Source organism: Lepisma saccharinum, chromosome 9 (genome assembly GCF_977018435.1).
Source record: "Lepisma saccharinum chromosome 9, izLepSacc3.1, whole genome shotgun sequence".
Lineage (NCBI taxonomy): Eukaryota > Metazoa > Arthropoda > Insecta > Zygentoma > Lepismatidae > Lepisma > Lepisma saccharinum.
In genome coordinates, this window is record NC_139237.1 from 64,419,062 (window position 1) to 64,437,019 (window position 17,958).

The window sequence follows — 17,958 nt, forward strand, 5'->3', positions numbered from 1 at the left end:
AGTGTGCGGAAAATTCCCAGAAGTGAATTTGTGGCAAAAACAAAAGCTTTCTTTACGGGAGAATTCACACCGAAGAAACACGCGACATGCAACACGAGTGTTTCACACCGAAGAGACAAGATGCACGCGGCAAGCGACACTTGGTTTCTTTGCTCAGTTTGTATGATGGTACAGATATAATTGCATTAATCAGTTTATTACTCACCTGAAAATAACGTAACAAGAGACATTGTTACATGTAAACTGCGTTGTAAAATTTGTGCAAGTTATTGAAACTTGGGAGAGGCATGTTGTGCACGAGAAAACTGAGAAATAATATGCACTGAAATCAAACTGTATATGCTAGACTTTTCAGCCTGAATAAAGCGAATACCTAAACACTAGAGAAATGGTTCTCAACCTTCTTGAAACCATATCACGGTATTTCTTTTAAGTCAATGCCCTTAGCCGAAGAATTTTCCTCGTAAATCTTTACAGTATTGAAGATTTTATGCATGAATTAACATGTACCTATGAAATTAAATATTGATAAATGAATTCTAGCATAATCATAAGAGTAATAATAGTTTGATTACGTGTGTAGGATTGTTGACAAATATAAAAATATGGAAGACAAAGTGGTAGCGTCGTCTCCTTGTAATTAAGTGATCCCGGGTTCGATAACCGGGGAGGCACCGGGCAGATCCAGTTGTGATTAGTCTATTTGTGCATAAAATGGACTTAAAAAACGAAAACTCACAACTCAAATATGATATTGGGATTATGATAGTTGTCAACCAGTTTCAGCAGAACATTTCACAGCTCAGTGTAGTTGATACGAGGGCACGGTATCGGGTCGCGGCCCGGTGGTTGAAAAACAATGCACTAGAGTACTTTACCTTGTTGACTAATATATTTTGGACTAAAGTGCCTCCACAAGCTGACTTTTTCAAATAAAAGCAGTCAGGTAAATGGCCTCTTTTCACGATGTTGAAGGCAATGTACAGCCGATAGATAACTGCATCAAAAAACTTGATAAAGCGAAATGAACGTTGTGTTTAAATCTTAAAACATTGTACATATCGATACTTTATTATATCAACAAATTAGAGGATCAAACATAATGCAGGTTGGGCTCTCTTCTAGAGTCTAAATACAGCTCCTTGGAATGAAGCATTTGCTGCTCATGTGCGAACAACAAACTGAAGCAATACAATGCACGGTATTGAGAAAACGGCACAGTCCGAGAGGCACGTAAGCGACACGTGCATCTTGCCGTGTCTCTTCAGTTCGAAAGGTTGCATTGATTACTGAGTGTTGGCTTGCAAGCGACACGTGTTTTGTGTTGCCTGTCGCATGTTGCGTGTCACGTGTTTCTTTGGTGTGAATTCTCCCTAAGACACACCACATGAAATTAGTGCAATTGAATTACTATTGTTGTTTTCGTTTCTAGGTAGAGAGGAAGGCGAAGGATGTTATGGATGAGTTCCAAGCACTTGTGCTGAAACTGCGTGGCTCTTCTACCATAAAGAATGCTGAAATGGCTTACCCAGCACCACAGATCCTTGCCTTCCAAAAGGCACCTGTTTCTTCCGGTTACAAGAACAGATGTACATTTACAGTGGGTAAGTATGCATACTTTTAAAATCAGAATATTTCTGTACATGAAATATATATATTGTAGCTGCTATTTTAATGTTCAGGCAACCTAATAATAATCTGTAAATAAATTTGGAAGAAATTGTTTGTATTAATACTTATAATGAAATAAATAATTTGATTTCATGAGTAACTTTTGTACATTCAATGCTAGTAATTGTACAATTAAACACTCATTTTTCCCCCATGGATTTCTGTTATCTGTCGTTTCAGTCCTGAGTCTTGCAATTTCTTGTTACAGTTTTAAATCATTCTTTCTATTGACAAAGACACATATGTATTTATGTAAAAATATGAAATTAAAATAATAAAAACTTAAAAGTACATCTTTATAAATTAGTGTTTAATATCAGATGGCTTTGGGACACAAGGATTTTTGGGTCTAAGTACAGGATGTGGATCTAATTCCTTTTCTTTAAATGTGCTTTTTAACATATTTCAATTCAAGAACATGCATCATTTAGTACATCATTTTATGTTATTTCATTGCATGCATTGTGCATGAATCTTGAATGAATAAAGAAATCTTATTTTCACTGTCTCTATGGTTCAACTGTGATGTGAATATTTAATGGTAGGGTATGAGGACCAGAAGTTCAAGCCTGTATTAAGATACTGCCAATGTGACGGAAATGGAAGTGCAGCAATCGGTCAGTGTGAACACTGTGCACAAGAACTTCCTGAAACTTTCAAGGAAGCAGCTAAGGTAGGTGTTTCTTTTTCTCCCCGGTTGCATATAATTGAATTTATTTCATCTTTTGCATTATTTCCAAATTAGCCATTACCAGCTAGGACTGTGGAAAAATATTGATATGCCAAAGAAATGTCTTTGTGGTATATCATTATCAGAATTCCAGTGTCTTTCATATTCCTGTAATAAAAAAATAACTGATATAACAGTTTGGAAACACATGTTCATCACAGAACAACATGGTTAAGAAAATGAATCATGATTCATTTGAGAAACACAATAAAAAGACTTCACACATAAGTGAATCATGAAATAATTGAAATGATTATATGAAATGTGATTGATGGATTTATTGATTGATTTGGTGTTTCAAATCCACTTTATGCACATTAAGGATAATCAGGACTGGAATTAGAGTTTAAAGTGGAATCCGAACCACTATGTGTGTCCACCGGGTATCGGACCCCGAGACCACTTGATTACAAGTGACAATCCTACCACTGCACCATCAGGAAGGCCTGATTCTATGAAATTCGAAGCACAAATTATTGTTATTATATTAATTATCAATGAACGAAGTGAATAATGGTACAAAAAATGAAACACTTTCAGTATGGTTATACACTCCTCACAAAAAGTTTAGAACATTGTTATATTAGACACAACAAGTTTGGAATATTATTATATTAGGCAATAGGTGATAGGCATGGTGGCATATGTCAACGAAAAGACTAAACCATCCACCAGACAGTTACCATGTGTTGTTGCATTCCAAGGCCGTCTAACATAACAATATTTCAAACTTTTTGTGAGGAGTATAAATGTTAATGTTTTCATTGCCATATTGCATATTAAATTTTTGTGTACACTGCTGCCTTTTTTGTTTGCGTGTGTGCATGGGAGGTGTCAATTGATAGATAGTGAATTTTCATATCTAATAGAGAATATGATTAATTGATTTTTTACTATTTTTTTTTGCAGGTATTTGAAGAATACCTTCAACATCAGACATTGAACATGAATTTTTGGGGCAATTTAATCATCAGATCCTCTCATACTGCAGAGTTAATGATCATTGTGGAGACCACAAATTCCTCCGTGACTCGAAAATTTGTTGATGATGCGAAGAAAAACTTGAAGACATTATTTGAGGAGAAAGTTTTGTTACAACATTTGAATGTTGCATCCCTCTACTTTGTTTGCAATACAAAAGGGTATGTAGTGAATTTGCACTGAATCCTTGTTTGTAACATTGCCTTTTAAAGCAATTACATGTATATTGCAAAATGTACAACCAATAATATCAATAATTTTAAGATATGTGCTGGGGCCTCCCCATTTGCATAGGGTTAACGTCGTCGTCTTGTAGTCAAGGGGTTCCAGGTTCGATACTTGGTGAGGCTCATAGTGGTTCGGATCCCACTTTAAACTGTACATCCAGTCCCGATCAGTGGCGAAGCGTAGAGTTCCTAGCAGGGTAGGCACAGAAGTACGATAATTTCCATGTTGCTTAAATTTGTAAAAAGAAAGGGGGGGGGGGGGCTATGTCATGGAGAGTGGTTCAATGTCTCTCCAGACCGCTTCTTTACTTGCCAGTGGCGTGACGTTTTCAAAAGTGTTGTTGCCAGCCATCAGTACGATAATTATGTCTTAGACGTTCTCCTCCCACCCACCAGATGTCATCGATCTAGATTTTTGTTCACTTCTGGTTTTTTATTTGTTTGTATTTTTTCAACCCCTGATTTATGCACACACCTCCAGAAAGAACTACCAATCATGAGACATTGCGAAAATTCAACGAATAGTGCTCGAGCCCTGTTGTCAATTCTTCATCACTTTTTCCTACATTTATTTGCAATTGAGGTGAAAAGGGCTAGAAGAACCCAATAATTTTCGGGTCAGTCTGACGTTTGTGCCGTGAGCAGACGACAGAATCCCCCACTTTCAACGACTGTCAGTTTGGTATGTTCTATTGCTGCCAACTTAGTTTTTTTTAGCAAGACTTCCTCGCACCGAGGAAAACACCATTGTTATCTGTTATCTAACTAAAGGAATGGTTGTAGTTAATTCCAGTCTTGGCTTTCTAGATAAATGAATTTCTGACACCTGTATGTGCAAGTAAACATAATTTAAATTTTGAATATTTTCGTCTCATTTGTTCTGCTCTGTGCTAATTGTGACAATGAGAATGTATGGAGAATGAATTAAAGATGATCAGGAAACATTGTCATGACCACAATTAAGTCACCTGACTTCGTAATGTGTTAGGATGACGACTACGGAGCTTTCGAAAAAACATAAGTAAAGGTGACCTCTCTCCAGTATGTATACTTCGCATCCTAGTTTGTTCTACCCCTTGTGTTAGTAGACACCTTTACGTGATAATAGAACATAGGATCCTTGTTTGGGACCCGGCAACACAACAGGTTACTATGTACCATATAAACAGGTTATAATAAATGTAATTAAAAAAGGTAAAAGGTAAAGTGTTCCCCTGTGCATAGCACCATGCCATGAAGGCGTATAGGGGGTGTGGGGGTAACGCCCCACACTTTCTTGATCCGGTCGTGAGTGGGGGTGATGTGATCAGCATCATGCCCCTGACCGCCTTTACCCCCCAGGGTTTCCCCCAGGTACCCATGTTATTCGACGCTGGGTGGGCACCGGGGCCGCTTCCATCGTTAGAAAAGTTCCCGGATTTGAACCGGCCGGGGATCGAACCCGGAACCTTGAGCATGGTAGTCAGATGCGTTACCGACTGAGCCACTGCGGCCACCAGCCTATCTATAATAAATGTAGTTGCTTGAGAGAATAGAATCCCAATTTTTAGGCGCAATGTAGCTCTTTTCTGCCAATCCAATGTGACAACACTGGCCTGTTCCGCCAGACCTGAAACAGACATGGCCCACGCAATAACCCCATAACACAACACTCTTTGTCCTAAACCCCCCCAAAAAAGTCTTCCCTTGCATTGTACTCTAATTCTCCGCCCTCTTCTGTTGTTATCCGTTCAGGGTAAACGAAACTGCCTACCTCTTCGCTTGTGTCGGCTGCATAAAAAAATGTCTGCTTGTAATATCTATTCGACGACAGTGTTAACGCATTAAATAACGTTTCTACAACTTTTAATATTTTTTTAAAAATATTTTGCTGTCACTTGCCACTGCTACTTACAAAGGAAAATATAGTTGAAAACATTTTAGAAATGATTGTTATAAGAAGGAAACATGAAAGGCCAAAAGTGGGTCCTACCTTACCGATGATTACATCTTCACTCAATTAAGAACTCGATTGTTCTTGCATTTCAGTCCAGCACTTCCTTGCATAAATCTGATCGCTGCACAAGACACGAATCACAAACACAGCTCTACCGACACGAACCTCGTGCTCCGAGCCACGCTCCCTTGTAGCATCCTGAGCAGGAGGCAAGTTTTCACAAAGAGAGAACGAGCGAGGGAATCCCCGTTCATGATAAAAATAAATTATTCTATTCCCAGTGAAAGTAAAACTACTTTGTAAATATCAGGCGTAACTATCATTTTAATTTACGTAATTTGGTTTGAAGACTTACTTTACAAATATAAGTTCTTTAGACTTTCTGTTTACGCTACGGTGTTGGGTGAATCAACAAGACCATCAGCAGTCTGACCAGAAAACGAAGTCAGAACTACAGTACTCCGTAATTTGAATTTCACTTACACTTGTCGATGAAAGGAAGGAGAACCTAAGTTTCGTACAAAATATGGAGAATGTACAATGAAATAGAAGTCTCTCTGCACGAACACAGGCTAATGTTTATAAAAAATGCTGGTACACCACAAATTTCCAACCCTGGCGGAAATGCAGTGTTGCTGATATTCTGTTCGTCCTAGTGGGTAACACCGCGAGACCGGCCTCAGGAGCACGTTATAAGCATACGTACATTACTCGTAAGATTAGACTTCCCGCATATATGACCGTAGGACGGAATGTGAAGAGAAGAGGCCCCAGCAAATGTGCCTCACTCCGTGGAAACTTCATATACTGGACAGGGTTAGAATTTTTATGTAATTATCATAAATGAAAATTCCAAACTTTTCCATTGCATTACATATGTTTTGACGAAATAAGTAAATACACCTTTAAAAGAGTAATGGCGTGGGTAGGCCCGGCCTCCTGGCCTCACAGGATGCTTCGCCACTGGTCCCGATTAGCCTTACTGTGCCTGAAGTGGACTTCAAACAAAAATCATCAAGATATGTACTAACCACAAATTATGCTATTAAATATTTTGAGATAGTTTTAGTGAGGAAAAACCACAAGTAAGGAATTTAGTTTAAATGTTTGCATGATGAAAGTCACTAAAATTATGCTACAACAACTTATGTTTTTTGTAGCTCATATTTTACTAATGGCAACAATTATGGAACAAGAACTTTATTTCATTAAATAGCACATTTTTGTTTGAAATTTTATGGTATTTGAAGTGGTTAATAATTACGGTGAAAACCCATTGCACTCAACTGGTTACATATTTTAATTAACGGTGGAATGTGTGCTATTTTATGTTGGTACATCATCTGTATTTCTCCATCCATAATGTTTGTGCAAGTAATTATTTATTTTGTCATAATTTCATTCACTTTTGCAAAATTTCTAGTGCATGCAAATTCACATTTGAGAGGGTGGTGGTCTGTGAGGGTGTCAGAAAAAACAAGTGGGGAGGCAGAGGAGGGGTGAGACTATTTTCTTGGGCACATATAATACAGTACCACTAAATAGCATACAAAAATGCTTATTTGAACCATTAGCGTAAGCATGATTTTTTTTTGGAGAGGGTTGGAATTGTAAAAATAGTAGGAATGGGACAGATCGGTACTTTATCGGCATCGGCCAATATAGGCATATCGGTAAAATTACCGATTATTTTACTGATCTGACATATCTAAAAATATCTTAAAATTTAGTGCAAAATTCTGCTATTTTGTTATGATTTTTAAGAATAATCTCCATGCCCTACTTTTAAAAATCTCCATGCCCTACTGTCTAAATATGCAACTTCTTTCGCACTGAAAACAAACATTTATAAAGAAGATCAATGAACCAATCAGGTTCTTCAAGGACCATTTGGAATTTTATATCGGATCGGTAGAATATTGGTTATCGGTATCGGCCAGAATTTCATATCGGCTCATCCCTGTTACATAGTATTCTAAGGTGGTGGGTGGGATACATTGTAAAACATTTGGTAATTACCGTTTTTAACTTTTATTTTAAAAGTTATTGAAAGACAAAAATGGCAATCGAGGGGTAAAAGAGGGGGGGTTAACTGTGAACTCTTTCCTGCGTAGGACAGTAATTGGGACTAAAGTGGCATATTTTTAACCTATTTTTTCTACTTTATTGAGGGGGGACAGATTGACGGCATGCACTCTTGCCCTCCATCTGGTGCTGTCACTGCATGGGAACACTTCCCCCCCCCCTTGAGAAGGAAAGACAACATTTGAACATTTCAGGCCAGGTGCATGTAGGGAAACCATTCATGTTAACAATGCAAAACATGAAATATTTTACAATTTTTATTATTATATTTGCAGAAGTATACAACGAACACACTTGATGGGAAAGAAACACATTGAGGAGAAGGTACTTGGGAGGAAGTATCAGATATCGCCTTTCTCAAATTTTGAGTCCTGCACTTCTACAGCAGAAATCTTACTTCAAGCAATTGATAACCTTGTTAAACCTAACTTGAGGATGACTCTGTTGGACATTGGTTGTGGGCCTGGGATTCTGTCAGTGATGCTGGCAAGTGTAAGTACTTTTATAGTAATAGTATCTGCATATTTAGGGGGAAAAGTACAAGATAGGGATATTTGGAAATGAAATTACCGAACTTCATCTGTGATTTTTGAAATTGACAAATCTCACTGAATCTTAATCATTTTTATTTATTTAACAGTTGGGCTGAAAAGTTCGTAGGCTAACATAGTAAAAAATATTTTTTTGACAAAATTCAATTTTATTATTCAATATAGTTGCCTTCGAGCGCGATACAACGATTATAGCGGTCATACAATTTTTTGATGCCATTTTTATAGTACGATTTCTCTTTAGCCTCAAAATAGGCCTCAGTTTCGGCGATTACCTCTTCATCAGTGCTAAATTTCTTTCCAGCGAGCATTCTTTTAAGGTCTGCAAACGAAAAAGTCACTGGGGGCCAGATCTGGAGAATATGGTGGATGGGGAAGCAATTCGTAGTCTAATTCATATAATTTTGCCATCGTTTTCATTGATTTGTGACACGGTGCATTGTCTTGATGAAACAGCACTTTTTTCTTCTTCAAATGGGACCGTTTTTTCGTGATTTCATCCTTTAAACGCTCCAACAACGCTATGTAATAATCGCTGTTGATGGTCTGGCCCTTTTTGAGGTAATCGATGAATATAATACCATGCGCATCCCAGAATACTGATGCCATAACCTTGCCAGCAGACTGTTGCGTCTTTCCACGCTTTGGATTCGGTTCATCACGTGCAGTCCACTCGGCTGACTGTCGATTGGACTCTGGAGTGTAGTTATGGAGCCATGTTTCATCCATTGTAATATATCGACGGAAAAATTCGTGTTTATTACGGTTGAATATCGCTAAACATTGCTCCGAATCATCAAAACGTTGTTGCTTTTGATCGATTGTGAGCACGTGCGGCACCCATTTTGCACACAGCTTTCGCATGTTCAAATATTCATGCACAATATGTCCAACACGTTCCTTTGATATTTTTAAAGTCTCAGCTATCTCGATCAACTTCACTTTACGATCATTTAAAATTATTTTGTGGACTTTTTAGATGTTTTCGTCAGTAACAGCCTCTTTGGGGCGTCCACTGCGTGCATCGTCTTCGATGCTCATTTCGCCTCGTTTAAATTTAGCAAACCACTTCTCAACGGTTGATTTTCCTGGTGCAGAGTCCGAATAATGTTTATCAAGCCAAGCCTTGGCTTCAACAGTATTTTTTTCGCCAAAAAGAAATGCTTTATTAACACACGAAATTCTTTTTTATCCATTTTTTCACAATAACAAAAGCTGCTTCACTCACAATGCTATATCTCACGAACTAATTATCCGGCAGCTGTGAAATTTATACACGTATCTTTTGAAGGTTAGTACTAAGTAAAAATCACATGGATTTAATTCTAGTAACGCCATCTATGAGTCAGCCTACGAACTTTTCAGCCCAACTGTTATTGCCAGTTGTATGTGGTATGCAACAGTAATGTCTTACTGATGTATATAATGCATTTGAGAGAAAGAAAGTACAGGGTATACACAAATGAATGGTGCGGTTATAAATGTCAATAAAATTATTTTTTTTTCAATTTACGTGGTTGCAGCAAACACTGTTAGAGGCGGAAACTGTCCTGGTTTTGATATGCAAGTTAAAATTGTAAGTTGAAAAATAAAATTTTTATTGACATTTATAACCGCATTTGTGTATACCCTGTATTTTCCCAGTGTTGCTGCCTGCAGGGCAGAAAAAAACTTTTCTGGATGTTGATCACCGATTCTAATTGTGATGATGCATAGTGAATATTTGAATAGGCAAGGGAACAAATACAGAGAGAGCAGTGGCAGGCTACCTATTTTTCCTGTGGTATCACATAATTTGTATTTAAAAAAACCTGTTTCAATTGATAAAGAGAAAATCAGAGGGAAAAAAATAAGATCAATTTGCTTCTTGAGGAAGTGTGCTTAATCTCTTAAGTGTGGAATTTTCTGAAAAAGTCACTACTGGAAAATGTAGCTTTTTTTTTTTAGCAGAATTCCGTTGAACAAAATTAACCAAAATAAAACAGTGTTTTCCTGCCTCCCTCTTTTATGCAGTATTTTTTTTATAGAATTACTTTTATATTCCATGACAAATGTAAATAATGCACAAAAACAATTATACAATAAAACAAAAATACAATAATATGTAGCTAGCATGTTGGTATGTATGTACTTCAGGTTCATGCAGAATGAACCTTTCTAACATGGAAGTCTTTGGAACAGTGCAACTCAATGTCCATGCCTCACAAACCTCATGTATGAGTCACATTGCAGTTTTCTATAACACACGAACTGCACCACACAAGAGCAGACAACTTTTCTTTCATCTATCTTGTATTCTCTTTCTTCTTAATCTTTTTCATCTTCATCCTCTTCTACTACTATTTTGTTTTTACTACAGGTAACATAATCTTACCTACAGTGATAGTTATGTTCTCATCGTCTGGGCAAATATACAGGGTAATTCAGAATTCCTCTTACACACTTCTAGGGGTTGTAGAGGGGACTTAGTAGATAAAGTTTTGACAAGGAACCCATGTCCGGAAACATATAGTTTTGGTACTACAGAGATGACAAGATCACATAATTTCACATCTCCCACTTTACCTGCATCACTACAAGAGCTGCTCAATGTGGCGACCCTGAAGTTCAATGCAAACAGTGTACCTCTGAAGGATGTTTGCATACACACGCTCAAAATTACCTACACTACAGAAGTCTCATAAACAAGACTCTTCATGTGGCCCCATATGAAAAAGTCAAGAGGAGTTAGATCCGGCGATTGGGGTGGCCAAGGAGTTAGTCCACCGTGACCTATCCACCTGTCCCTATAGGTTTGATTTTGGGTGTGGCGCCACCGGTAGGAGCCATGAGGAACACCAACAGTAGTCCAAGTTGTGCGCACTGATGAAATCTGGATTAAAGAAGCCAATAGACGGAGAGTGGCCGTTAACTGCAATCGCACGGTCGCAAACACAGGTTGCCCGGTGCTACGAGAACTGACGCGTATTGTATAGTATTGGAATGGACTTCATACTCTCGAGTGACGTCACGCTATGTGAATGTCCTTTGTAACAGCTGAGTGAGTGAGAATGACGTCGCGCCCCGGCAATGCACAGACCCCTCTAGCCAAGAATTACGCCGTGTCGTAGCAGTTGTATTTGTCAAATAAAACTGGAACTACTGTATTGAATTCGGTTCTGGGAGTCTCAGAATGTCAATCAGGCTTCTCATAAAACTACTATGTTTATTAACCAAGCTAACTGAGTTTGGGTTGTCTGTGTCTGGTTGTTATTTATACCACTGACATCCGTTAGGCTTAACTGACGTGGCTGCGTAAGGATAGCATGGGGATGTTTGTTTCGCAACAGTTATTTTGCTTAAGGGTGAATTCACTTTTAGTTTATTTTCAGATCAAGATTGGTCCTTCTTACGTGAGCGTTTGGGGGTGAGCAAAGCAAACTACTCCTTGGGTGAGCTGCAGGGGGTGTCTTTTGCGTTCATCTGCGGGCAACAGTATTCTCCATAAGAAATATATGGAGAGTGCACACGATTACTATTTTGGCAGTGTTTGAGAAAGTACTTACCGGAACAGATTGTGGGGGTGTCCTGCGACCCAAGGCACACCTTACACTACCGCATGCTCCTTCACTTACACTAACACTCACTAATTACCACATATTTTGTCGATTTTTTATGGAGCACTTTTACGCATGAAGAAGTCTGCTTGGCACACGCACTCGATCCATCAACAAAAATTCTACCCCCAAGCAAAACACTCACTTTGGTTTCGAACAGGGTGGCCCTGTCCGTCATTCCCCCCCACCTTCACCTCTGACAAAAAGGAAGCCTGATTCGCCCCTACAACAGCCCCAGGACCACTGGAAAAAGTCATTCAACCCGTCACCTGCAAACCCCTTCAGCCCCTCAGACACCCCTTCCTCCCAGACACCAGGCACCAACGTTCAGACATCAAACTCCAATGCGACTGGCGTATCTTCAATAGACAGTGTTCCCGTTTCTCAGACTATCAAGCTAGAGATGCACAGAAAACTGGTATTAGAAATTACTACCCTCGTCGCTAAAGATAAAAACATATCAGAAGAAAGAAAATCCATCCTCTTAGAACTGATGAGCAAATTAGAACAAGTACATGAAGAAACAGTGTCGGAGAACAAATCACTCAACGCCGTAAATAAAATCCTTCAAGATAGAAATCACCATGTCCAATCTGCAACCCCTAGAGAAGACGTATTATACTCCCAGGTTGTATCAACAAAAAAACCCGACAAACAACAACAAATACAGAAAGCCACATCTACCGTAAAGCACACTGTCTTTATGTCCGACAAAGATAGGAAAATGAGTGCTAAGAAGATACAGGAAATCTTGACCACCACAGTAAATCCACTGAGGGAAAATATCAAAATCAAAAGCATAAGAACCACAAATCAAATGGTGATAGTGGAAACAGCTTCCAGAGAAGGAGCCGAGAAATTAATTAATAATAAAGATCTTCCTAAACACAACATCAAAGTAGAAAACCCTCGAAAAAAGGATCCACTTCTGATCATATATGACGTTCCGGCCAATAAAGACCCAGAGGAATTTTACACAGAATTTTACAGCCTTAATCTCCAAGAATCAATTCCATATGAAGAATACACAAATGATTTCAATGTGAGATTTAAAACAGGACCCTGTAACAGCAACACAGTACATCTAGTTGTACAAACCACAAGTAAAATTAGAAAAATCCTTCTTCGCACAGAAAACGTATATTTACCGTTCCTATCTCTTTTCATCAAAGATTATATCGTGGTTGCACGTTGCCTGAAATGTGGAGATCTGGGCCACGTAGCAAAATACTGCAAAAACAAACCCTTGTGCACCCATTGTGGAAATGAGTATCATGAACGCCAACACTGTGATAAAAAAACCAACCGAAAACATGCATTCCATGTAAAAACAGGAACAAAACATGCAATAGTAAAGACAACAAAGACTGCCCAACATACACCCTCATGTGGCAAAGACTAGTGGACAAGACAGACTATGGAGAACACCCCTAAAACAAAACGGAAAAGAAATCCACCAAGTAGAAGAAAAAGAAACGCTAAAAGAGCGGCAGCATACCGACTAAAAAAAGCAATCGAGTTAGTAAACTCTTCCACGCTAAACCCAGAAGCTCCCCCCTTCATGTACCCATATAGCACATACTTCAATCCCCCAACCCTTCTCGACCTCTCTACTGAACCGTCCAACCTATCGGAGAATATAAAATTCACTACAAACACCCATTCCATTCTCAATGACCCTTTTCCAACACCTTCTGCCCCAATTGAGGTAATAAAACCCGCTCTGACACGAACACCTACATCTGACACATCATCTCACACCCCTCTCACTTTCAAGAAAATTGAACTCACTGCAGAAGACACACTTGACTTATATGACACCGATCTCGATACTGACTCGGAACCTCCATCACCCTCGCCAGAACACTCATCCCATCCCTCGGATCCGTACCTAATATATAGAAACTTCGAACACAACTTGAAACTTTCACGCCTAGAAGAGAGAGATATTCTCATTACTGCACTGAGACTACTAGTCAGGAAGAAGCATAGCAAGGGTAAAACTATTACCTTCCCCATACCAGAAGCAGTGGACAGGATAACGTTAAAAACTTACAACCTTCCTACCGACACAGAGGAGCTGCTCCGGCTAACCGAGACAGCTTTCGGACGTCGCGGAGAGTCCCTGGTACTTGACGATGTTTACGCGGACTTTGTAAGGGCACACGGGAGAATGGAGTTCATAGCTACAAACGAATGGCCCCGATGCCACCAATTAGTACGGCACTCATAGATAACGACAAGATACGAGTTGCACAGATCAACACCAGAAGAAGCAAGCTTGCAACACTTGAAACAATCAATTACTGCAAAGTGCAATACATTGACATAATTCTCATGCAAGAACCATACACATCCAAAAACAAAATTCCCTACATACCACTCAACGTTCACACAATTCAGGACCGCAATCAAACCATGGCAGCAATAATTAACCTAAACAGAAATCTAACAATCACCAAAATAGCACAATTTTGTGACACACACATAAATTGCGCTCAAATATCTTCCGAGCATGGTTCTTGGATCCTAATAAATAGTTATTTTCAATTCAGCCATGACATAGACCCATATTTGGAAAAAATCGATCTGATCTGCAATGCGTACAAAAACTACAAGATCATAATCACAGCTGACACGAACTCCTCCTCTCCGTGGTGGTACAGCCAAGAAACCGACACCAAGGGGGTAGCCATGGAGGAATTCATTTCTGAGCACAACCTACAAGTCGAAAATCAGCCAGATCATCCCCCCACCTACAGGGGAAGGGCGGGCGCCTCAAGCAACATTGATCTAACACTCACGAATGCAAGGGCCTTGGGCGATGTCCAAAACTGGAAAGTTATAGATCTCGCCACAACAAGCGACCACAACTTAATACTATTCGACTTAATCTACAGGCAACATCAGCTTGAACAGACAAACCAGGAGAACATATTGAACTGGAGAAAAATCGATCATCAAAAATTCCTAGAAAAGCTCATTATCCCTGAACAATTGGACCAACAAAAATCACTCAACACGCTCGCAGAGGAACTCTCTGCAAACATCAGACAAGCAATTGAAAATTCATCACCCAGAAATAACCAAAGGAAAATGAAGAGGAAGCCATGGCGAAAGAAATTAACCAACCTTAAGAAACAAATGCAAAAAGCCAGGAAACTATATCAAAAATCCATCATCGCACAATACAGAAATGCCAACCTCCAGATTTACCGTGCCAAAAAAAAGCAATACGAAACCGAGCTACTAAATTATAAGACACAACAATGGAATATCTTCATCGAAAAACGTCTGGAAATAAATAAATGGGGCACCCCGTATAAAATCGCTACCGGCAAAATAAAAAAACCGCAAACCATTTCCACCTTAATTAATGATGAGAACAACACGAATATGACAAAGGACTTGGAAGAAACCATCAACTTCTTAATGAAGAATCTCATACCAGACGACAAACCTGAAAACGACAGCGAGGAAAATAAGGATACAAGAAAAATCTATCACCAGCCATATCCAGAATCACCAATATTACCTTTCACTACCCAGGAAGTAGAAAACGAAATAAGCAGCATGAAAATGAAGAAGTCCCCGGGACCAGACGGAATTCCTGTGGAAATAATACAAGAAATCACCCCAGTACTTACGCCTTACATTACTCAACTATTTAATGAGTGCCTTGTTCAGAAGATATTCCCAGAGACCTGGAAGGAAGCAAACTTAATAATCATCAAGAAACATCCAAATAAAGATGAAACCAGGGTCAATTCATACAGACCAATATGCCTTCTCAACGTTTTGGGAAAACTCTTCGAGAAACTTATCCTAAAAAGACTCAAAGAATTTCGCCTGCTCAAACCCATATCAGGGATACAATTTGGGTTCACGAAAGGTAAATGCACTGACGATGCATTACGCCTGCTATCGTCTACAACACAAAACAATCCAAACAAGTACATGATTGGAATCATGGTGGACATCGCCGGGGCATTTGACAACTTGTGGTGGCCCAGCCTTTTTCAAACACTTAAAAATATGAACTGCCCAGGTACACTCTTCCTACTTCTGAAAAGTTATTTCTCTAACAGAAAAATTAGCATCAAATATCCGGATCTACAAATGAGTAAGATCACGTCAAAAGGTTGTCCTCAGGGTTCCATTCTGGGACCCGAGCTTTGGAATACTAACTTGGAGCCTGCGCTTATGAAACTACAAGACCATCCAGACATAGACCAGATCATAGCTTATGCGGATGACATTATCATGCTCACTTCCGGTAACTCAAGAAGGGAAATCGAAGATAAAGCATCCACTGCAATCAATATGCTATCCAATTGGTGTGATCATGCTAAACTCAAAATAGCTTCGGAAAAGACTCATTATATTATCCTTAAGGGGAAGTTACAAAGAAACCCTCAAATCAAACTCAGAGAAAGAAATTTAAAAAGAGTAAGAGAAGCTTAATACCTTGGCATTACTCTTCAAGAGAAGATGTTTTTTAACAGACACATAGCCCTGGCAACAACCCAGGCCGAAACAACTATAAACAGTCTAGCCACATTGAGTTCAGCAAACTACAACCTTCCACTATCACACATAAAAACATATCTCATTACCATATATAATTCTATTATTTCCTATGGCTCGCCCCTGCGGGCCATGGAAACCAGTAAACAGTACATTAAAAACAGATTGAGATCTTCACAACGCAAAGTGATACTTCGCCTAACGGGTGCATTCAGAACAACCTCAACCCTGGCTCTTCTCATGATTGCGGGCCTACAGCCTATTGAAATCGTTATTAAAACTAGAGCATCAAAGTATTACTTTAGAAATGGACAAGAGGACGAAATCTATAAACTAATTGGAATACGCCCTGCCACGGTACCAGAAATTTACAACCACTTGTTTAGCGTCTGGCAACAGGAATGGACACAAGCTACGCAAGGAAGGAGACTTCACAGCTTCCTTCCAAACATAAAAGAACGACTTTCGATGGACCATTTCCATCCCACGAGAGGTCTCATACATTTCCTAACGGGACACGGTCCCTACGGTCAACACCTAAATAAGCACAACCTCAGACAGACTGATAAATGCCTGAAATGTAAAACCGAGACGGACACACCGGAACATAAAGCCTTCTTTTGCCAGACATCAAACAAACAAATCGAAGATTTAAGACAAAAGCTACCAAACTTCAACACGTACCAGTTAATAAGAAATCCCGAGCACTTTACGTCACTAAACGACTTAACAAACCTGGTGTCGAAAGAGGAACATTCCCTCTTCAAATCCGGCATCACTCACCTCCTCATTCAACCCCTACCTCCGGAATGTAATATACCCCCCAGAAGATCACAAAGAATCCACCTTCGACAAACTCAACGACAGGACATCCCTCCTTAGGACTAAGATCACCAAGAGGATAATGAAGCAGAACCTCCCACAGGAACATCAAGAAGGAGACACTAATACAGAAGACAGTGATACGCCAAAACGAAAAAAGGTTACGTCTCCCCGGAGAAAGGCAAAGGATAACACTGCAAGGACTCGACCTAGGAACCAACCGAATTTAACCAAGATTCTTTTTTTTCGTTTCTTTCTTAAATTGTAATCTTACACCCCCTTCTTTATTCTCGTTACTAAACACACTGCAAACTTCTCTCACTGATTCTTGACAATTCTCTATATTTCCACTACCGAACGTACTAATGTACCCGATACTTCCCAGGAAATCCCTCCCTACTTCTTCCCTTCCTGATGATGTCCCGGGTACCAACCGTCGTACCGATGTTCATCCCAGTCCGACCAACTCTTGCTGGTCTCCCGCAAGTCTCCTTGCATCAAGTACCACTCGTTCTTTCATATCTCTTCCTACTATTAATACGTACATCTCAAAGCCAATAATACTCTCACTATCTCAAACATAACATACTAGAACATAGATCCTGCTTAACATTCATAGAATCGTGTTAATGTCCATTCCTCATCTCATCCATCAACACTAATGCACACGACACACAATAAAACTTATCATAAGAAAACATTACCCACCCAATTACACACTTATGTAATTTCGTATCTGTGATCATAAATAATATTAATCTTAAACACTAACACTTATTTACTTCCTACTATTTCTAACCTTTATCTTAATCTTCTTACCTTGTAGAATGAT

General features: G+C 39.2%; 1 protein-coding gene across 1 annotated transcript in view; it reads left to right on the plus strand.

The window, feature by feature from the left end:
• LOC145992084 (uncharacterized) overlaps positions 1-17,958 on the plus strand; it is a 38,893-nt gene that overhangs the window by 13,971 nt on the left and 6,964 nt on the right. Inside the window, exons 5-8 of the mRNA XM_083128303.1 lie at positions 1,433-1,604; positions 2,217-2,344; positions 3,311-3,543; positions 7,906-8,122. Coding sequence (XP_082984429.1) covers positions 1,433-1,604; positions 2,217-2,344; positions 3,311-3,543; positions 7,906-8,122 — 750 coding nt within the window. The remainder of the gene's footprint in view (positions 1-1,432; positions 1,605-2,216; positions 2,345-3,310; positions 3,544-7,905; positions 8,123-17,958) is intronic.